This window comes from Leucopleurus acutus (genome assembly GCF_964270905.1).
Source record: "Leucopleurus acutus genome assembly, chromosome: 7".
NCBI classification, from domain to species: Eukaryota; Metazoa; Chordata; class Mammalia; order Artiodactyla; family Delphinidae; genus Leucopleurus; species Leucopleurus acutus.
The window spans coordinates 48,911,296-48,928,717 of NC_139150.1; the positions used below are offsets into that span (position 1 = coordinate 48,911,296).

At 49.3% G+C, this 17,422-nt stretch overlaps 1 protein-coding gene across 3 annotated transcripts in view; it reads left to right on the forward strand.

Moving 5' to 3' along the window:
* Window positions 1-7,812: 7,812 nt before the first annotated feature.
* Window positions 7,813-17,422, forward strand: part of KLF9 (KLF transcription factor 9) — a 91,335-nt gene continuing 81,725 nt past the window's right edge. For all 3 annotated transcript variants that reach the window (XR_014326339.1, XR_014326340.1, XM_082843123.1), the window contains exon 1: window positions 7,813-9,765. Coding sequence is in view for 1 of the 3 variants with exons in the window: in XM_082843123.1 (XP_082699249.1) it covers window positions 9,261-9,765 (505 nt within the window). In the remaining 2 variants the exon portion in view is untranslated. The remainder of the gene's footprint in view (window positions 9,766-17,422) is intronic.

Here is a 17,422-nt window from a genome sequence, read left to right on the forward strand (position 1 = left end):
ACAATTTCTCTTGGCTTCTAGGATTCCATATTTTCCTGTTTTCCTCTCACTTCGCAGCCCACTCTTCTTAGTCTTCTTTGATGAAGTGAAATAACTGTCCAATAGATTTCATAGGATGGAGGTCATTTGTGACCTTGACAAGAGTGGTCTTGGTGAACTGATGGGGGTGAAAGTCTGATTGCCATGAGATCAAGAGACAATAGGAGGTGTGGGCATACAGGCAACTTTGAGGTGTTTGCAGCCAAGGAAAAATGGCAAATTAGAGTAATATTAGAGGGGAATATGGGGCTAAAGGGACATATGTGTACATATAAAGACAGGAGGGTGTACACCATGTTTTTGTGCTGAAGTGAATTATTTAGGAGAGGACAATTGATGAGCAGGAGATGAGGAGATAATTTCAGGAGCAGTCATTAAATAGTCAAGAGGGGAAGGGATCATGGTGCCAAATGGAAAGGCTTGCCTTAGATAAGAGCAGGGACACTACATACATGAGACAGGAGGGAAGGCAGAGTCGAGCAGAGAGGCAGGTAGGATGGAAGCCATGGGGTGGGAAGATGAGGTAGTTCTTGTAAAATTGCTTTTATTTTTCTCAGTGAAATGAGAAGTAAATTTTTCAGCTCAGAGTGGGGAAGGGGAGAGGTGTTGATATTCGAGGATAGAGGTGCAATGCAGTCGTTTCAGAGTGTGGGAAAGTAAACTGACTAGGGAAATGCAGAAGGGCAGTGTTGAGAGCCCACTTGAGATTTATGGTCATAAATTTAGTGACAACAGTTAACACTGTTATTTTTGTCCAGCGTGTTAAGCTGGACAGAATCAGGGTTTTGCCTGGCAGGTAGTCCCAGGAACAAGGAAGTGAGGAGTGTATGCAAAGGGATGATATAGTGATGACTATGAAATCTAATGTGCGTAGGAGAGATATTAGAATATAAGGGCAATGAAGAACAGTGGGAAAGTAGATTAGAGGTCAAAATGGGGGCAAAGAATTGTTCAAATGGGGTTATTAGAGTAAATAAGCTGGAAGGGAAAGACGTGTTGATCAGGGAACAGGATGCTTGAAATGAACAGTTCAGCGGTGGTGCTGTTATTTGGTGATGCAAAGGTCCAGGGTACCCACATGACAGTAGGGTGGAAGGGGATATGGTTGCAGTTTAGATACTAGGGTTTCAGTTGGGTCATTATTCTACAAGGATGCTAAATTCACCGGAAATGTCAGCAGGAATGAGGTGGAGGTGCGGAACTCTGCTGTCAGATGCTAGAATCTCCGGGAATGGCAGATGGGGGGGGGTGCACAAGAGAGAGATGTGGCAGAACATAGCAACAAGCAGGGCTTGGTATGGTCTTATGGCAGGTACTTCAGAGCAGCTGGGGGTTTACAGCTGGAGGGCAGAGGGGAGAACTAGTCTAACTTGGGTATTAATTCTCTGGGTGTAAGTGGACCTACTCTTCTGAATTCTACTCTCTAGTATCTCAGTAAGCTCCCTTCCCTCCTTTGGCTCTGAGAGGCCAGCCAGGGTGAGGGATTTATTCAGGGTTACAGGGTCAGAAGGAAACCAGGGAACTGTCAGGATTTTCACTCTCTCTTCTCTGCTACCAAAATACCAAGGCAGTGTTTTGGATATTTAAAAGAACATTTAAAATGCCGTCGTTTGTTTCTGCCTCTGTGCAACATTTGTGCTGCGGAAGGACAGGGAACTGGTAACCATGGTAGTGGAGCAGAGCAGTGGTGAAGCGGTGGTTTTTAAATGGGGTGAACTTCAGGCAGGCGGCACCCAGAGCTCAACCCTCATGGCCTCCTCAGAGCTCTTTGTTCATTCAGCTTCCTTAGGGAGAGAGCTTGAATTCTTCCCCACTGGGAAGCAAGCTTTGAAAGGGAAGGTTTTGCCAGATTCCCTATGGGGAGGGTGTGTCCCTGGGAGCAGGTTTCGGGGATCTGCCTGAAACCTTGGTCAGCAGGGAACTTTGGGCACCCTGTCATGAACGGGAGAGCCTGTGATAACAAGTAAGCCAGCTCTGCGGCATACTGGATGCCGAATTCCTACACACCGTCAGCTCTCTCACTACCTGTCCCTGGACAGGTGGCCACTCATGGCAGTGGCCCAGAGCCCTGGCCCAAAAGGCAGCCCGGCAGGGCCCCCACAGGACGATACCTGGTGCCAAGAGGGGAGAGGAAGAGGGAGGGAGGCCTCTGCCACATTCCTGGATGGGGAGCCCCAAGAGCCTTTACAGGACAAAAACGTGCCCCAAGTGGACACAGGGCAAGGCAGGGCAGGGCAGGGCAAACCCAGGCCGCAGCTCGAGTCGCAGCTCGAGTCTCATGACTGCAGTGTTTTGCTGCAGGTTTCCCAGCTGCTCGGGGCGGGAGGCGGCGTGGGGTGGTGGGGGCGAGGACGAGGGAGGGGGAGAGGAGGAGGGAAGTAAACAGAAGACCACAGAGAGAGCCAGTTCCCTGCGTTCAGAGAACACCAGCCGCCTCCGGTCCCCGGTGGGTGGCTGTATGTGTGGAAATGAAACTGGGAGGGGAAGGGAGAGAGGGAACAAACAGTAAGCAAGCGCTCCTCGGCTGTTACCCACCCACCTCGCCTTTCCTGACCCACCAGCCCACTCCCCCTCTGGGGTGACGGGGTGGGAGGGAGACGGTTCACGAAGCGCCCACCCCCAAGTACTCGTAGCTGGTTCAGCTGTCGGTGAATCAGACACTGTCTAAGCAGCTGTCACCTGCGCTCAGGAGGGGAACAGGGGGCGGCCTGGGGAAGGGGGAGGATGGGTGAGTGGAAGATCCAGTACTGGGCTGGGCGTGGGGTGCCGCCTGGGGCTGGGGAAAAGGGTGTCTCCCTTGCAACACATGCACATTTCTCAACCCGGTCCCCACGACACGGGGGTATCGGGGGTCGGGGGTGGGACGAGGGCCTGGGGACACAACTTAAGTGGGAATTGGAAGCAAGGGAGGGGCTGGGAGGGAGGTTGGAGTGTACTGCGGCGGGAAGCGCTGGGGTGCAGGGCTGGCGGGGGCCGCGGGGCAGGCTGCTGCCGCCGCCTGCCCGCGCGGGGTTATGTGAGGTAACCGCGAGCCGGGAGGAGGAGGGAGGCGGCGGGGGCCGCGGGCCGGGGTGTCTAGCGCTCGTTGGACAAAGAGATGATGAAACGTGAGCGCTATATTTACCAAGGGGGTGGAGACCGGGCGCGGGGGGGGCGGGGGAGGAGGGCGGGGGGTTAAAAAGGACAAACTGTTCCACAACAACTACAGGAAACACAGCCCATCTGACTCACCGGGAGGGCCCGCCGACCCCCTCTCAGGCTTAGCCTGGAGGCCGGCGCGGGGCTGGAGGGCGCGGAGGGTCCCCGGACCGACCCAGCCCGGCGCTACGGCTACAGCTGGGGGATGGGTTGATTTATATAAACAAAGGCAGCTTAGCTCTAAGGGCTACGTGCGTGCGTGTGGCTTTTGTGGGGCAGGGGAGAGCGCGGAATGGCACGAATGTTTCCTAACCCCGTGGCCCCAGCATCCAGTGGCCCGACCACCGCGGGAAAGGCTTGCCTGCAAACTCCGTGAGCACGATTCCTGCAAAGTCATCTCCTCCCTCACAGCCTGGCTAGCCGGCCCGCCCCACCCCGCCGGCGGCCGGCAGCACACGCCTCCCCCGCTCTCCCCCCTCCCCCGCGCTAGCCCAGCTCGCGGCGCTCAGAGTTGGGGTGCGGTGCGGGCTATGTTTAGAAGCTGATGTCATCCGACACCCTACTCCGCAGTGTTCCCAAGGGGACCGTAGGGCAGGTTTTCCTCTTCCTCGCGGGCGTGGGTGATGGAGAGGGTGCCTCCTCCCCCCAGTCCCCCCCCCACACCTGTCTTCCCCCAGGGAATTTTTTTTTAATGCAACCCCGCCAAGGTTATGAAACGGGGGCCATACGCACAGAGGGCGCAAACCCTAGGGCTTGGGCCGCGAGGGCCCAACGAGCAGCCTCCGCCCACTCCCACCCCTTCCCGACCGGGTGCAGGGGCTAATTTCAAGGTTAGCTCACGCGGGCGCGGGCGCCCAGAGCTTCTTGCACGAGTTTGGGGCGGGTTCCTCATCCCCTAATCTAGGGCAGTTTGTTCAACTGCAGTAAAGGGAGCTTGATGTTCCAGCAGGGAAGGGATTTCTGAGAACTGGGACTGTCCTCAGATGAACTCGCCTCCTCCGGCTGCTGCTGCGGCGGCCGCCCGCGGAAGACTTTTTAAAAGGGCGACGCCAGGCCGGGGCGCGCGGCCGGCGAGTGGCTGCGCCGCCCGCCAGTCTGCGGCCCCAGCCGAGCGCCCGCCCCCGAGCTCGGGTGATTCACCGTGCGCGCGGCGTGGGGCTCCTCCGAGCGCGCGGGGCTGAGAGCTAAACTTATCCTCCTACATATGCATGAACGGGTGGCCTTTCGGCTCGGCAAAGGAGAGGCCTGGAGTTTTGCGGAAGGCTGCTAAGTGGAGCGAGAGCAAAGTAGGGCGTCGTGCAAGTTTTCGCGCGGGCCGGAGGCCCCCCTCCCTCTCCAGCACCTGCGTGTTAACTGTCGTTATGGCCACGGGCATTACAACAGATAGGGAGGGCTTTACCTGATTGCATTTCAAATCCAGGCACACCGCCATTGTTGGAAGCCCGATCCCTTCAGCCCCTCTTGCCTCCTCCCTTCTCCCCAAACTTGCCACCTTCCCCTAATTACCCAGGTTTCACTAAAATAAACACTGCTTCTCCTCCTGCACCCCCGCCCCCCAGTATGCCCTGTATGACTTGGTGGGATCAATGAAGCCGAAGAACCTGGGTCCTGAAAGAAGTCTGGAGCCAGCCCAGAGTGAGGTCCGACACGTGATCCCCTACCCCCAGCGGGCCATCTGTTCTTCTTCCTTCCAACCGGGAGGCTGGCAGCTCTGCCCAGCACCGTCCACGCCTCCCAGCAGGAAAGAGGGAGAAAAGCCAGCGTTGGAACCCACTACCTACAGAGTGCGATTTTAACCTAAAAGTCCCTGAGCCTTGGGCAAGGGGGAGACTGGGCAACGTGTATTTTAGATTAAGCTCCAGGTGACTAGCTCCCTCCATTTGAATTAAAACCTCCAGGGAAGGGGCCTGGGAATGGTCTGCGTGTGCCTGGAAATATCTAAGAGCTGGAGTGGAAAACTGGCCTAGGAAAAAGGGTGGGATTCTGTGACCCCTCCCCCTCCCCACTCGCTTCCCACAAACTAGTTTGAAGAAAGAAGCAGCATTATAACAAGAAATTAAGGAATAAAGGATTTAAGGGATTTGGGATGAATTTATGTTTGTGTCTGCTAGCCAGTTAAATATTGAATTAAGGTATTCTCACCTTCACTGTCCTAAAGAGTTGCATTTGTAAATGCACAGCAGATGAGGTGGTGTTTAAAGAACCCAAGTCTTGCCTAGAATTTTTTCGTTGGAGGGAGGACCCCTGGAGTATTTGGAGTTTGGAAGGGACTACAGAGATGTATTCATCTAATCCCATTAATTCACAGATAAGGACGTAGCTCTAAGAGGTTGCCTAAGGTCACACAGCCACTCTCAGGCCCAGGAGGCCAGTTCCCTGCCCCTTGCTGGCCTAAACTGAAAATCAACTGAAAATCAGCTCACTGTAGGCACTGCCTCTTAGGAGGGTGATAATGATAATAAAAACTTTAGGATGCACAGAAAATCAGACATAGATGTTCTTGCTACAAGCCATTGTTCTTGAGAACTGGGAAAATAAAGCCAAGGTTTAGGCAGAAATTAGGGAGGAAAACGCATACTTACAAACTGTAAGCACAGTTCTAGTCTTCGAATGCCCGTGCTCCTCCCAGTTGGTTTGTGTGGATTTGAAATGTGTATTTACAAAGATTAACTTGGGGGAAAACAGACTTCTTATATTTATGTGGCATAATATATACTTTACTATAAATTATTCATTGCAATTTGGAATGATTCACATTGATCTGGGATAATTTGTTTTGCCAGAATTTTAATTGGGACAACCACATGCTGGCAAAACAGCATTAATTGGTTTAAATTATAATATGCACTCTAGTACAGAAAGGAAATCCTATTGTTGAAAACACAAGAAAAAATCCTGATGTAGGAATTATTACTTGTGAGATATCTATATCTATCTATATCTATAGTTGTTTTTAACATATAAGCCTCATTCAGGACAGACTGCCTTTTCATTTCTGTATTCCCCCATGCCTAACTCACTGACAGAAACATAAATATCTGGAGAGTGAATACGTGGAAGAGGAGAAAAAGGAGAAAGCAGTCTACAGTTCTAGAATTGTTGGGTTTAAAAAGATATTCTAAATCAAGTAGTAGTCATGTTTTTAAGTGTGTGAGAGAAATTCATGTAAATGAAATCTGAGTTGTATTTTATTACTCTCTTGTATAGCTCTGAAATGAATGAGTTGGAAGAGTTCAGGGTTTATATCCATTCCAAACAAAATTAAATTAAAGGGAGTTAAAGAGAAGAGGGCAAGAAGTAAGTCTATATAGAAAAAAACCACAAAAACCTATGATGATTGACTTATTCAAGTTCCTGGATTACAATCTTCAAGGAAAGATACAAACTTTCCTTCTTTTCTGGAATAACCCCGATGTTAACTCTAGGGCTTTCTGCTCTCTGAAGGTGCCCACTGCAATGCCAGTTACAATGCAAATCTGAGAGACTGTATAGGCTGTGCTCATGGGAGTCCTGGAGAGATCTTGCTGGTATTTGTGGTGGACCTTAAAGAGGCAAGCAAATGTGAAATTTCTAAATGATCTTGTGTCCTTGGGGACAGAGTTTGTCCCAGAAAAATCATGAAGTAGGCAGACTCCCTTGGGCTTCAGTGAATTCTTTTCTAAAATTAAGGGGATTGGAATACAAGAACTCTAAGATGGCTTCACTTTACATGTACCTACCACCTACCTTAGTAGGATGGTGACGATGATATTCTTAGTTGACCAGCACCCCCTTTCTAAGCTTCCCTTTCCCGTGTAGTCACCTACTGCAGGATCTTTCTGTACCACTTTAAAAGCAAAGTCTAAATAAACTACAGTAGACTTCAAACTAGAAGGGTAAATTTGAGACCCTTCCTTTAGAGACCAAGAACCTGATGTAACTTTCCCAAACCTTAACAAAGGCTAATAGCCAGTGGGGGGTATGGTTAGACCTCACTGGATCTACATCACATAGAAACAGGTATCCCTCACACCCACTTAGGAAAATAAATGTATTTTTAATCAATTCTGCGGATAGTACACCTCCTGGAAGAGACATTGGCCCTAGATAGATTCTTTTCTCAGCTATCAAGATGGAAAACAACCCCATCATTCCTACAGAGGGAGAGGCAAACATAGTTAATCAGACTCTAAGAGTCATACTAATTGTTAATCAAGTAATGCCACAATATTCAATGGCTAAGGATCTCTGGCTGGTTCCAGTTCTTAAGAATCTGTTAAGCAGAGTTAATATTTCACAAAACCAAAGAGTTCAGTTGTGAAGCCCGAAGAGCTAGGAATCAGATTTATGTTTTCAATGGAGTTCTGTCACAAGTCACTTTCTTGCGTCTCAGTCTTCATATCTGTTAAGTGCGGGAAGGGATACACGCCCTAACATCCCACAGGAGTCTGTGGAAAGAAAATGAGCTAAGAATGTTGTTTTTAAAGTTTTAAAAGTTATGCAGGGATTTTTGTCTCCATTTATTTTAGGGAGGTTACAATAGCGTCAAAACAAAACAAAAACAGCTTCCTTAGAATAAATTGCACGAGGGAAGGAGAGGAATTGAGGTATCACAAAAGAAAAGATGAAGCGTTTCAAAGTAAGACTAGCCAGACAGAAGAAGGACTATGCTTTAAAACAGAACTTTTGTCAGCTCTGCATTTTTAAGATGAATTAGTCATAGTTAATGTATTGGGTGGAAGAATTATTAAAAATCTGCCCCAAAGTATGCTGCATCCCGAAATGGAAAAACGATTTGATGCTTTCTCATTTGTGTTTATTCTTGAGCAACTTGGCCTGACATATTTAGTTGTTGTTTTTTTAAATTATTGACTCAATTTGCATTTATTTATCACCACTGCCCTCCCATACATATCTCGATTTTCCCATCAGCAACACAAAGTACAAGGATGTGTTCAGTTTCACTACAGCTCTTCGCGTTTACAAGTGTGCAGCGCTGGCCTTCGGAATGCCCTTCTGATTGGCTGAGCCAATGTCAGTGACATCAACCAACTTACTTTTGATTGGAAGACTGGTTGCTGGGACTGTAGCGTTTGCAGGAAGTCACTTAACTGTTTGCGAGCTGGAAAATGAAACTGAAGTTCTCTTTTGTCGTAAGAAGGAACGCAACCGAGTAGGGAAGGTGTATCCCACAGCTCCGCAAGCTGGAACGTGAGCCAAGAGGCCTGGACCGGCTAAGGGATTGAGAGACACTCCCAGAGATGCGCGGCTGCTCCTTTCCAGCCTCCCGGCTGTTACCCTTTTAAATGTCAGCGTTCGAGGCTGTAGAGGTAGCACGAGGCATCGAAACAGAACTGTCGGATTGGCCGCACGCCTCAGTTCTAGACGCACCTCTCCACCGAAAGGCTGTTCTGACTGGCAGAGGAAGAAAGTAAACAGAGTTGAATCACCCTCCCCACTGGCCAATTGGAGGGGGTTTGGATTGTGACGTGATGGGATTCTGCGAAATTGTTACTGAGCGAGAGAATGCCGGAACGCTGCGGACCGGCAAGAGCAGGGGCTCAGAAGCCGTCAGTGGACTGGGGGAAAAGTGTCTCTTAGACCTGGCGCTTGGTCCGGCCCTTGCCACCCACGTCCGGGTGGTTGGGTGAATGTCCTAGGGCTTTGGCTGGACTGAAAAGGCGGCCGAGGGCGTGTACCTCTCTTGCAGTTTCCTCTCCCAGCGCCTCGGGGCGTTTTCGGTCGAATAAACTTAAGACGACCGCCACGTGTGGCATCTTTCCAGGGGAGCCGGCTCGGAGCAGACTGCGCGCCCGTCGGGCGGATTGCGCCCGGCTCTGGGCACCGGAGGCGGCGAGAAGCGGCAGCGCGGCGGAGCCCGGGGCCGTGGATGCTGCGTGCGGAGGCGCTGCCGGTTACGTAAAGATGAGGGGCTGAGGTCGCCTCGGCGCTCCTGCGAGTCGGAAGCGCCCCGCGCCCCCGCCCCCTTGGCCGCTGCGCCGTGCCGCGCCGCGCTCGTCGTCCGAGGCCAGGGCACGGCGAGCTGAACCTCCGCAGCCACCGCCAAGTTTGGCCGCGCCTCCGGGGCTGCTGTCGCCCGCACCATGTCCGCGGCCGCCTACATGGACTTCGTGGCTGCCCAGTGTCTGGTTTCCATTTCGAACCGCGCTGCGGTGCCGGAGCATGGGGGCGCTCCGGACGCCGAGCGGCTGCGACTACCTGAGCGCGAGGTGACCAAGGAGCATGGTGACCCGGGGGACACCTGGAAGGATTACTGCACGCTGGTCACCATCGCCAAGAGCTTGTTGGACCTGAACAAGTACCGACCTATCCAGACCCCCTCGGTGTGCAGCGACAGCCTGGAGAGTCCAGATGAGGATATGGGATCCGACAGCGACGTGACCACCGAATCTGGGTCGAGTCCTTCCCACAGCCCGGAGGAGAGACAGGATCCTGGCAGCGCGCCCAGCCCGCTCTCCCTCCTCCACCCTGGAGTGGCTGCGAAGGGGAAACACGCCTCCGAAAAGAGGCACAAGTGCCCCTACAGTGGCTGTGGGAAAGTCTATGGAAAATCCTCCCATCTCAAAGCCCATTACAGAGTGCATACAGGTTAGCGGCATCTCCCTCTCCCACCCAACTCTCGGGTTAGTTAACCTTTGGCCGGGCAGCCTTCCTGGGCGTTAAAGGACACCACGCTCGGCCGAAAGGGTGCAAATACTTAGGATGAGATGCTGTTTAACTCTTTAAAATGATTGAACCGGTTAGAGACGGAAAGCTCACTCCTTAATCGTCCCCAGCCTCTAGAAGCCACGGAGAGCCTTAACCTGGCGGGCAGAGTGAGTGCCGAGTGCCAGCCGATGTGCGTGGCTTCATGGGGAGTGGTGCCGCCCCTCCCCTGTCCCGCCCCGCCCCCCCCCAGGACTCCCGCACCCGGCGACTCTGGGGCCACCCCACTTGGACAGACGCTGGCGGGGGTTGGGGGGCACAGTCAAATGGCGTATCTTTTATTTTACTGTCTTGTGGGATTGCCGCGAAGTGGCCGAAACCTGGAGAGAAGCGGCGCACATTATATGGAACCTTTTAGGGATGACTAAGGGCTCGGTTAGCTGTATGCTTGCTACTTTTCAGGGCTTGCCAAGGTGGTTTTAAATTTGGCCAAGAGTCCCCAGAGAGGTTTAAAATAACACTGCTTCAGGCAGCAGAGAAGTTTGATCAAGTGATGGTTGGTTAACTTCACAACTAGTTAGCTTTTTTAATGAGATTTCAGAGTGGATTTTTTTCCCACGTGATTTAGGTCGCACCCGCCACCCTGAATAGAGCAGTTAGTGAGGAGGTGTGGTTCTTGCCGGAGGTCAAGGCTGATGATAATGAACGTTGGGATGTTCTGGAGGCCCCGTGGAAGGGTCTCTCCCAGGGAGAGCCAAAGGCAGGGCTGATCAGATGCATGTGGCTGGTAAGACATCTGCAGTATAAAATGGGCTTTGGAGACTTACAGGAACCTTGGTCAGCCAATTCTGTTGGTTCTGTTTCACATATTCAGAAAAAGTTGGAAAGCATTCACACTTGACCATGCTCTCTCCCCATCTTTAATAAGGTTCCTTTACAGCTGCTGTTCTGATAAGGAAGCACAGTGCTTGGTCCTCTCATGAACTCCTTTCCCTCTGTCCTATAACACCATGTTTAAGAGGAGGTTGTTGGAGTTACTTGGAAAGTATTGTCGTTTTTTGGTGTAATTGTTGGTACTTTTAAGATGAGGCCCTGGGCCTGTGGTTTCAAAATGATCATTGGCTGGTTCGGTTTGGTTTTGCTTATTTAAAGAGAGGCCACGTAACTGCATCTCATATTTTATTTCCTTTGGAAAGTGCTTCTTGTGGAGGTGGCTGCTGGCACAGGAGTAAAGCTGAATTTCCTCCTCATGGTTAATGCAAAATCAGGTTCTCTTTGCGGTTGTCATCTAGGTTGCCGTAAAACAGCACATTTTAAAGTTTGTGTCTGTAAGGTTGATGTGCCTGCTTGGGGGATGTGACCTTTAGTGTGGCTCCCAGGGTGAAGTAGGGGTATATTAACCAGAGGGTGTTACTCACCAACAGCTGTTGGGCGGGCCTGGCTGTGTCAGCCATGTTCCCAGAGTTCAGCTCACAGGGACACCCACTGCCACCTTGAGCAAAGGCACTTTCTCCTTCAGGGAGCTGCCCAGTTGTGCAGTTGGGGAGGCCTGCGGAGCTTCTCTGTTAGCTCCCTGAGTCTGTCCAACTCAAAAGAGCATTCTGGGCCGTTCTGCTGAGTGATTTTCTCAGGCATATAGAAATGGCTGCTAATGTGTGCGTGCACGCACGCTGCTCTTTAATTCTCCATGAGGCAAGTGAGCTCAGTTGTTTCAGGAGAACCTTTTACACAGTCCAGAGTGGAAAACGAAGTGAAGTGTTAATCCCATTTTATATGCTACAGTCAGTCTTTTGAAACTAGTGATGTGGTAATTGCAGGTGTCTTATTTATGTTTGGGGGCTCTGTAATGCTAGGACATGGTTGGACAAAAACCTCAGCCTCTGTAAAGACTGTCAGAAGTGTACTCCTGCTAGAGAAGGTGTGTGCAAGGGATACTCTAAATAAGAGACTCGTAGGAGGTCTCATGCATTTGGAAGTTTCCCATTCAGCTTCCAGTTAGATTGTCTTTAGGGTGGGGTAGCATCTTGATTGAAAAAATTATTTTTAATTTTTCTATTTTTTGCTGGTATTAAACCCAGAAGATGGTCAAGAGATAGCAATTGGAATGTCTGTATTTTGTGAAGACTTTTTAAGAACTAAAATTCCAGCCACACCCCCCCTGCACAATGTGGCCCAACCAGAATCCCTCCTGCTGCTTGCTCCTATCCTCCTAGAGTCTCATACAGATGCCACTTTTATAGAACCAGTGGCTTTATTTATATATTTATTTGCTTTGGCCACGCTGCATGGCATGCGGGATCTTACTTTCCTGACCAGGGATCGAAGCGCAGAGTCTTAACCGCTGGACCACCTGGGAAGTCCCAGAACCAGTGGCTTTAGAAGTTGAGACACTTAAAATTGTGTTTAGTTCAGTGCAGTTATTTCTAGAGTATCCTAAGAGAAAAGACCCCTTTGAGGTGGACTGAGGTGGGTTCTGATTTGTCCTTCTGTTTCCCAGTTGTGAGATGTTAAACCTAGTTCAGAGTTTGTAAACTAGAGGTCTGCTGCTGAATTTGCTTTGCAAATTTGTTTGGCTTGACTAGCACAGGGTTTGTAAAGATTTTGTTACTAACATGGAAAAATCAGGATTTCCACACAAATCCAGATTTCTGGCTTCTCTGGAAAAAGCGAATGAACTGGCAATACTGCGTCTGAATTCCTGCCCAGCAACAATTGGCTTGAACTGACGGTTCTTTATATGAGGCAGTGTCCCTTATTTTAATCATTTACATGGTCTCTGTTGGCATTTAAGTTTGCAGTCTCTTCTCCATTTGAGCCTCAGTTTCTTAATCCACAAGATAGGGTACTATCTCTGAACTTGGATTCTTGTGCAAAGATAATAGTTTGTGTGTACTGGGCAGAGCTTAAAATCAGGAAACATAGAAGAAACTTATTTTTAAGTAGTACAGTACTTTACATTTTCTAATACTGTGTTCAGTTTGTTTTTCTTCACCCTCTAGATCAGATATCTTCTCAGGTGATGTACCTCTAAAATTTAAGCAGTGGATCCATGGTTAATCTGAGAAAAAGTACAAGGAATATGAACTTTTCTGTCTCCAGACCTTTTGGACACTTTAGAGTGTATTTATTGTTTCTGATTAAGTATTAGACCCATTGGAGTACTTTTCCTGAAAACATACTGAGCTTATTATTTGAAAATGCAACCCACTTTAAGTTTATCTTGGCACACCCCACATCCACACGCCACCCCCCACCTCTGAGCACACACCCCAAATTGGCCTCCACAAACCCACACCCAAACCCACTGACTCCCCAGACCCTCTCCCACGTCCCCTCAGCCTCTCTAGGACCGCGAAAAGAAAAAAGAAAAAAGGATTATCCCAAGTTTCCTAACTTTGTGGTCACCCTGCGCATGCACACAGGCACACCCACACACACATAGACACATGGGGGTATCTTTTGGAGAGGTAAACAACTGCATCCAAATTCCAGCTCAAAAGTCATCAGAACCAGCTGATGTAGAGTCATGCTAGGTTGCCATCGCAGTGATAGAAACCTTAGGCCTTACTTCCATGCCGGGTACAATTTTACTATCTTTTTGGAGGGACTTAAATCAGCTGTCCCCAAATGGTGACAATGGGTTGAGCTTAAGGGCATTGCTTACAGGATTCTGCAAACCAGAAAGCCCTAAATCCCAATCAGCACACCCCAGTTTTGTGGGAAAAATTTTAAAACAATGTACTTTTTTAATAGGGCAGAAGGAAGTTCATGAAAAACAAGGAAAGACAAGAGCTGCAAAAGCAGCCAGCAGTGGCTACTTCTGTTTCTCTTTATCCTGTTTGAACATTTCTCTGGGCTACCTATAATATCTGGTGGAGGGGACCTGGGTAGCTCCCACCATGGAAGTTATCCTCCAAACAGTAAATAGATTTTCTGGCCCCTCTAGCAACGTCCATCACTGGCTAGCTCTAACTCAGAGCTAAAAGTTTGCTTATACAGGAGCCAGGCCTGCTCTGTGCCTCGTGAACTCTTCTTCCTTAATTGCTACAAAAAGCTTTGGAGTCAACTTTTTGGTTCGGGAGAGTCTAGTACCATCAGAGGTATGAGAAGGACCCACTTCCGTTACCCAGGAGGCAGGGGTTGAGGGACAGGGCAGAGTGTTGAAATGGCCTCTGGGCAGCCCATTAATTCACCCCTGCCCAGTCTTTCCCACTTGCTCTTCTCTTCCTGAGTAGAAGGGAGGCCCTGTGCCTTGGTCCTGAAGGAAACCACCTCTCTGCCCCCTTCTTCTTTCCATAATGCTCCCCAAAGTGATGTGGAGTGGTATTTCATAGCCTGACATGCTTCATCCAAGATGTATTTACAATTAAGTCTGAGTGGGGCCTGCATAGATCATCGTTTTGCCACCTTTTCTTCCACTTTCTCTCCCCTAAGGAGATTAGCCATTTTTTCCCCTATAATTGTCCTCCCCGTGACATTTTAGTACCACAGACATACTGTAGAGCTGCTTATGTACTGTGCCCCTTTATAAGGCCACAAACCGTTGTAATAGTTAAGACTTTTATAACCTGCCAAAGAGACAATCTTTGCCCTGTGGGGGCGATTTCACCCCCATCCCCATCCCCAGTGAGACTGTCTAGACCCAGGCTCATGTAACCTGTTGGGGAAAAAATGAGAGCAAAGGACTGCAAACAGGCTCTAGCTGTGGAGGATGATAGGAGTCTAAGAATTGCAAAGATGTCCTGCAGGGTTTGCTTCTGGGTTTCAGACAAGAGGCTAGAGACTCCCTTGCTTCCAAGGAAAGATGGCCCACAGCTGCTTGAGCCCCAGCTCACTGCTGTAATCTCACCCTGGGGACTGAGGCCTGTGAGGGGGCCTAACAGCTCGTTATTCCTGGTCCTGGAGGTAGGAAGGACCAGTTGCTCCCTCCTCACTTCCCTCCCCCCCCACCCCATCCTTCATCATCCTGCACCTAGCTGCCCTAGCAAGACAAAGCGGGGTTGCCTTAGAAGAACTGCTGCTGCTGGCAGGATTACTGTCTCACAACAGAAAATACAAGTGGAGTAGAATTACAGAGTGAAACCATTGTTTCCCATGATTTTCCTCTCAAATCTGTGAGTGGTGAGAAGAGAGAGGGGAGGAATGCAAGTGGAGCCTGGGTCAGGGAGGGAGGTACCAGAGTCCACAGCGTGCTGTTTTGATGGTAACACCCCATTACCTTCAGACGCAAAGATGTAACCTGAGGGAAATCAGTTCTTGAGACTCTGAACATAAGGGTCAGATATACATTCCTGGCTCAACTGTTGACGCTTATCCTAGGAACTAGTCATTCTGCAATGTCTGTGGGAAATTCCCCGATTTAACTTCCCAGGGAGAAACATCATGTGACATATTGGGAAAGTGGCTGACAATGGTCTTCCTTAAAAAGCTCATTGAGAAAAAAAGTGGGTGGGTGATTTCCCAGTATTCACTCGTTCAGGAGCCCCTAAAGCAACCTGACGTGGTGCCCTGGTTAGAGTCGGATTTCTTGACCATCATTTTGATTTCAGAATGCCTTATGATCGTGAGCATACTTGATTTAAAAAAAAAGAAAAGAAAAGCCAGCTTTGTCAATTTTGTTAGTCTTCCAAAAATTTTTTCCAGTTACTTTTTAAATTTTCTTTCCTCCTCTTGTCTGTTCTCAGGCTTGGAGAAAGAGCTTGCAGCATTCCAGGCCTCTGCTGCTAGAATCCTCCCCCACGTCCGACCCTCCCACCTTTTCCTAATGTTTCTCCAGCAAGCCCCGCCCCCACTGAAGAGCGTAAATTAGTGCCTAGTAATTGGTACAAAGGCAGTTTCTGTTTCTATGCAACACATGCAAAAAGGAGGGGCAAAGGAAGGAGAAAAGCCCACAGACAGTTAAAAAGGGAAAGAAATGGGATCCTCTGCTGTGGTCTTTGAGCAGTCCTGTCTCTTGCTCTGCCCCACTTTTTGTTGGGAAGTTAGTCACAGGCCTAAGCCCAACTCAGAGCATTTGGTGTAAGCAGTTGTTAGTATCAAAAGAATAGAATTTGGATGTTGGAAGTGACCTTGAGAGGTCATCACATCCATCATTTTGTCTGTAAAAAAGTGAATGCTTTTTTTTTTTAACCCTCTCAGATAGATGAGGATTGTTCCATTGAAGCATTGGGGGTGCTCTGGAGGGTTTGGAAGCACACCACCAGGGTTCAAAGTCTGGCTCTCTGCCTTGGCAGGCACGTAACGTTGGGCAGAGCGTAGAAGCTACCAGAGCCTCAGTTTCCTCAGCAGCACAATAAGGACATGGGGTCCTTGGAAGTTGAAGTGCTCCAGGCCGGAGCTTAGCCAAATGGAGATCTTCCTTCACTGTGAATTCTTTGCAGTTCTTAGGTTTGGATTCCTTTCCCCCATGGTCTCCTGAGGATTTTTCAATCTGGTTAACATTTTTTTGTTTTGTTTTAACCTTGGTTTAAAGAGCTGCTTTGCATTAACCAAATTAACGGAGTGAAAGGGCAGAGGTGGAGTCAGTCGGGGGGGGGGGGGGGTGGTGGGGGGGGGGTGGGGGGTGGTGGTGGGGGGAAGCTCTGCCCTTTTATTATGGGAGCGGCCAAGGCCATTGCTTGTGGGATTTCCTACTCCTCCCTTCCTGGAGCCCTCCCGAAACTTTAATACCTTTTTGGTGCTTTAAGGCCAGGAGTAGACATTTGTCTTATCCCAGCCTCAAATGGTCCCCTCAGCAAATAATAGGACTAACGTTAGTTTTTATTCATAGAGAATGCCTTTCCCAGTAAGGGAGTGAGAGGCATCCATTTTTCATGCGTGGGATTTTCCAAGGCATCCTTTCTATTTGTGATTAAAGCCCATGTTTACAACGGTGCACCCGCAGGCTTCCCTTGTAATCTCAGTTTATCAGCCTTTCGAGTCTTGAGATGAGAATTGAACATCTGGATCTGAAATCTAAAGGTTCTAGAGCTGCAAGAACCAGTAAGCTCACCATCTAAGCCCAGGACCACTGGGCATGTGAATTTTTTTTTTAACCAAAATTGAAAATGATCGCAAATTTGAACAGCAGAATGGAATTCGGCCCTGATTGAGCCCTTTTTTTGTTTTTTTTTTGAAGTGAGGACTTTATTTAAAGAGATTAAAATAAAGAGACGGGAGCTTAAGTCATACAAAACTAATGACAAGGATTTGAAAAGCAGGCAGCAGTATTTTGTATTAAACAAAGTGTGAACGTTTTTCCATGGCGAGTCTCCGTTGTTTTAGAAGTGCCTCCCAGAGGACCTGACTTGAACCGAAGTGGGGCAGTGAGGCAGGCAATAGACAAAAGCACAGAAATCCTGCCTGAGAATTATGGACATTTAATAACTGGAAGGAATCTTACAGATCCTCTTTCATCAGAGAGATGGAGATTTTACCATCTGTCCCTTCCAGGGAGCCAGCTTTGATGAGACAGAGGCAGTCAGAAAAGCAGAGTAAGGCCTGTGAGAAGGAAACCAGGCCACCCTAAGGAACTTGAAGATGAGGGGTCTCCAGAGAGGTCTCTACCTTCAGCAGGGAGGCAGTAGGTAGAGCCAGTAGAACACCGGCTTAGGGGTCCCTC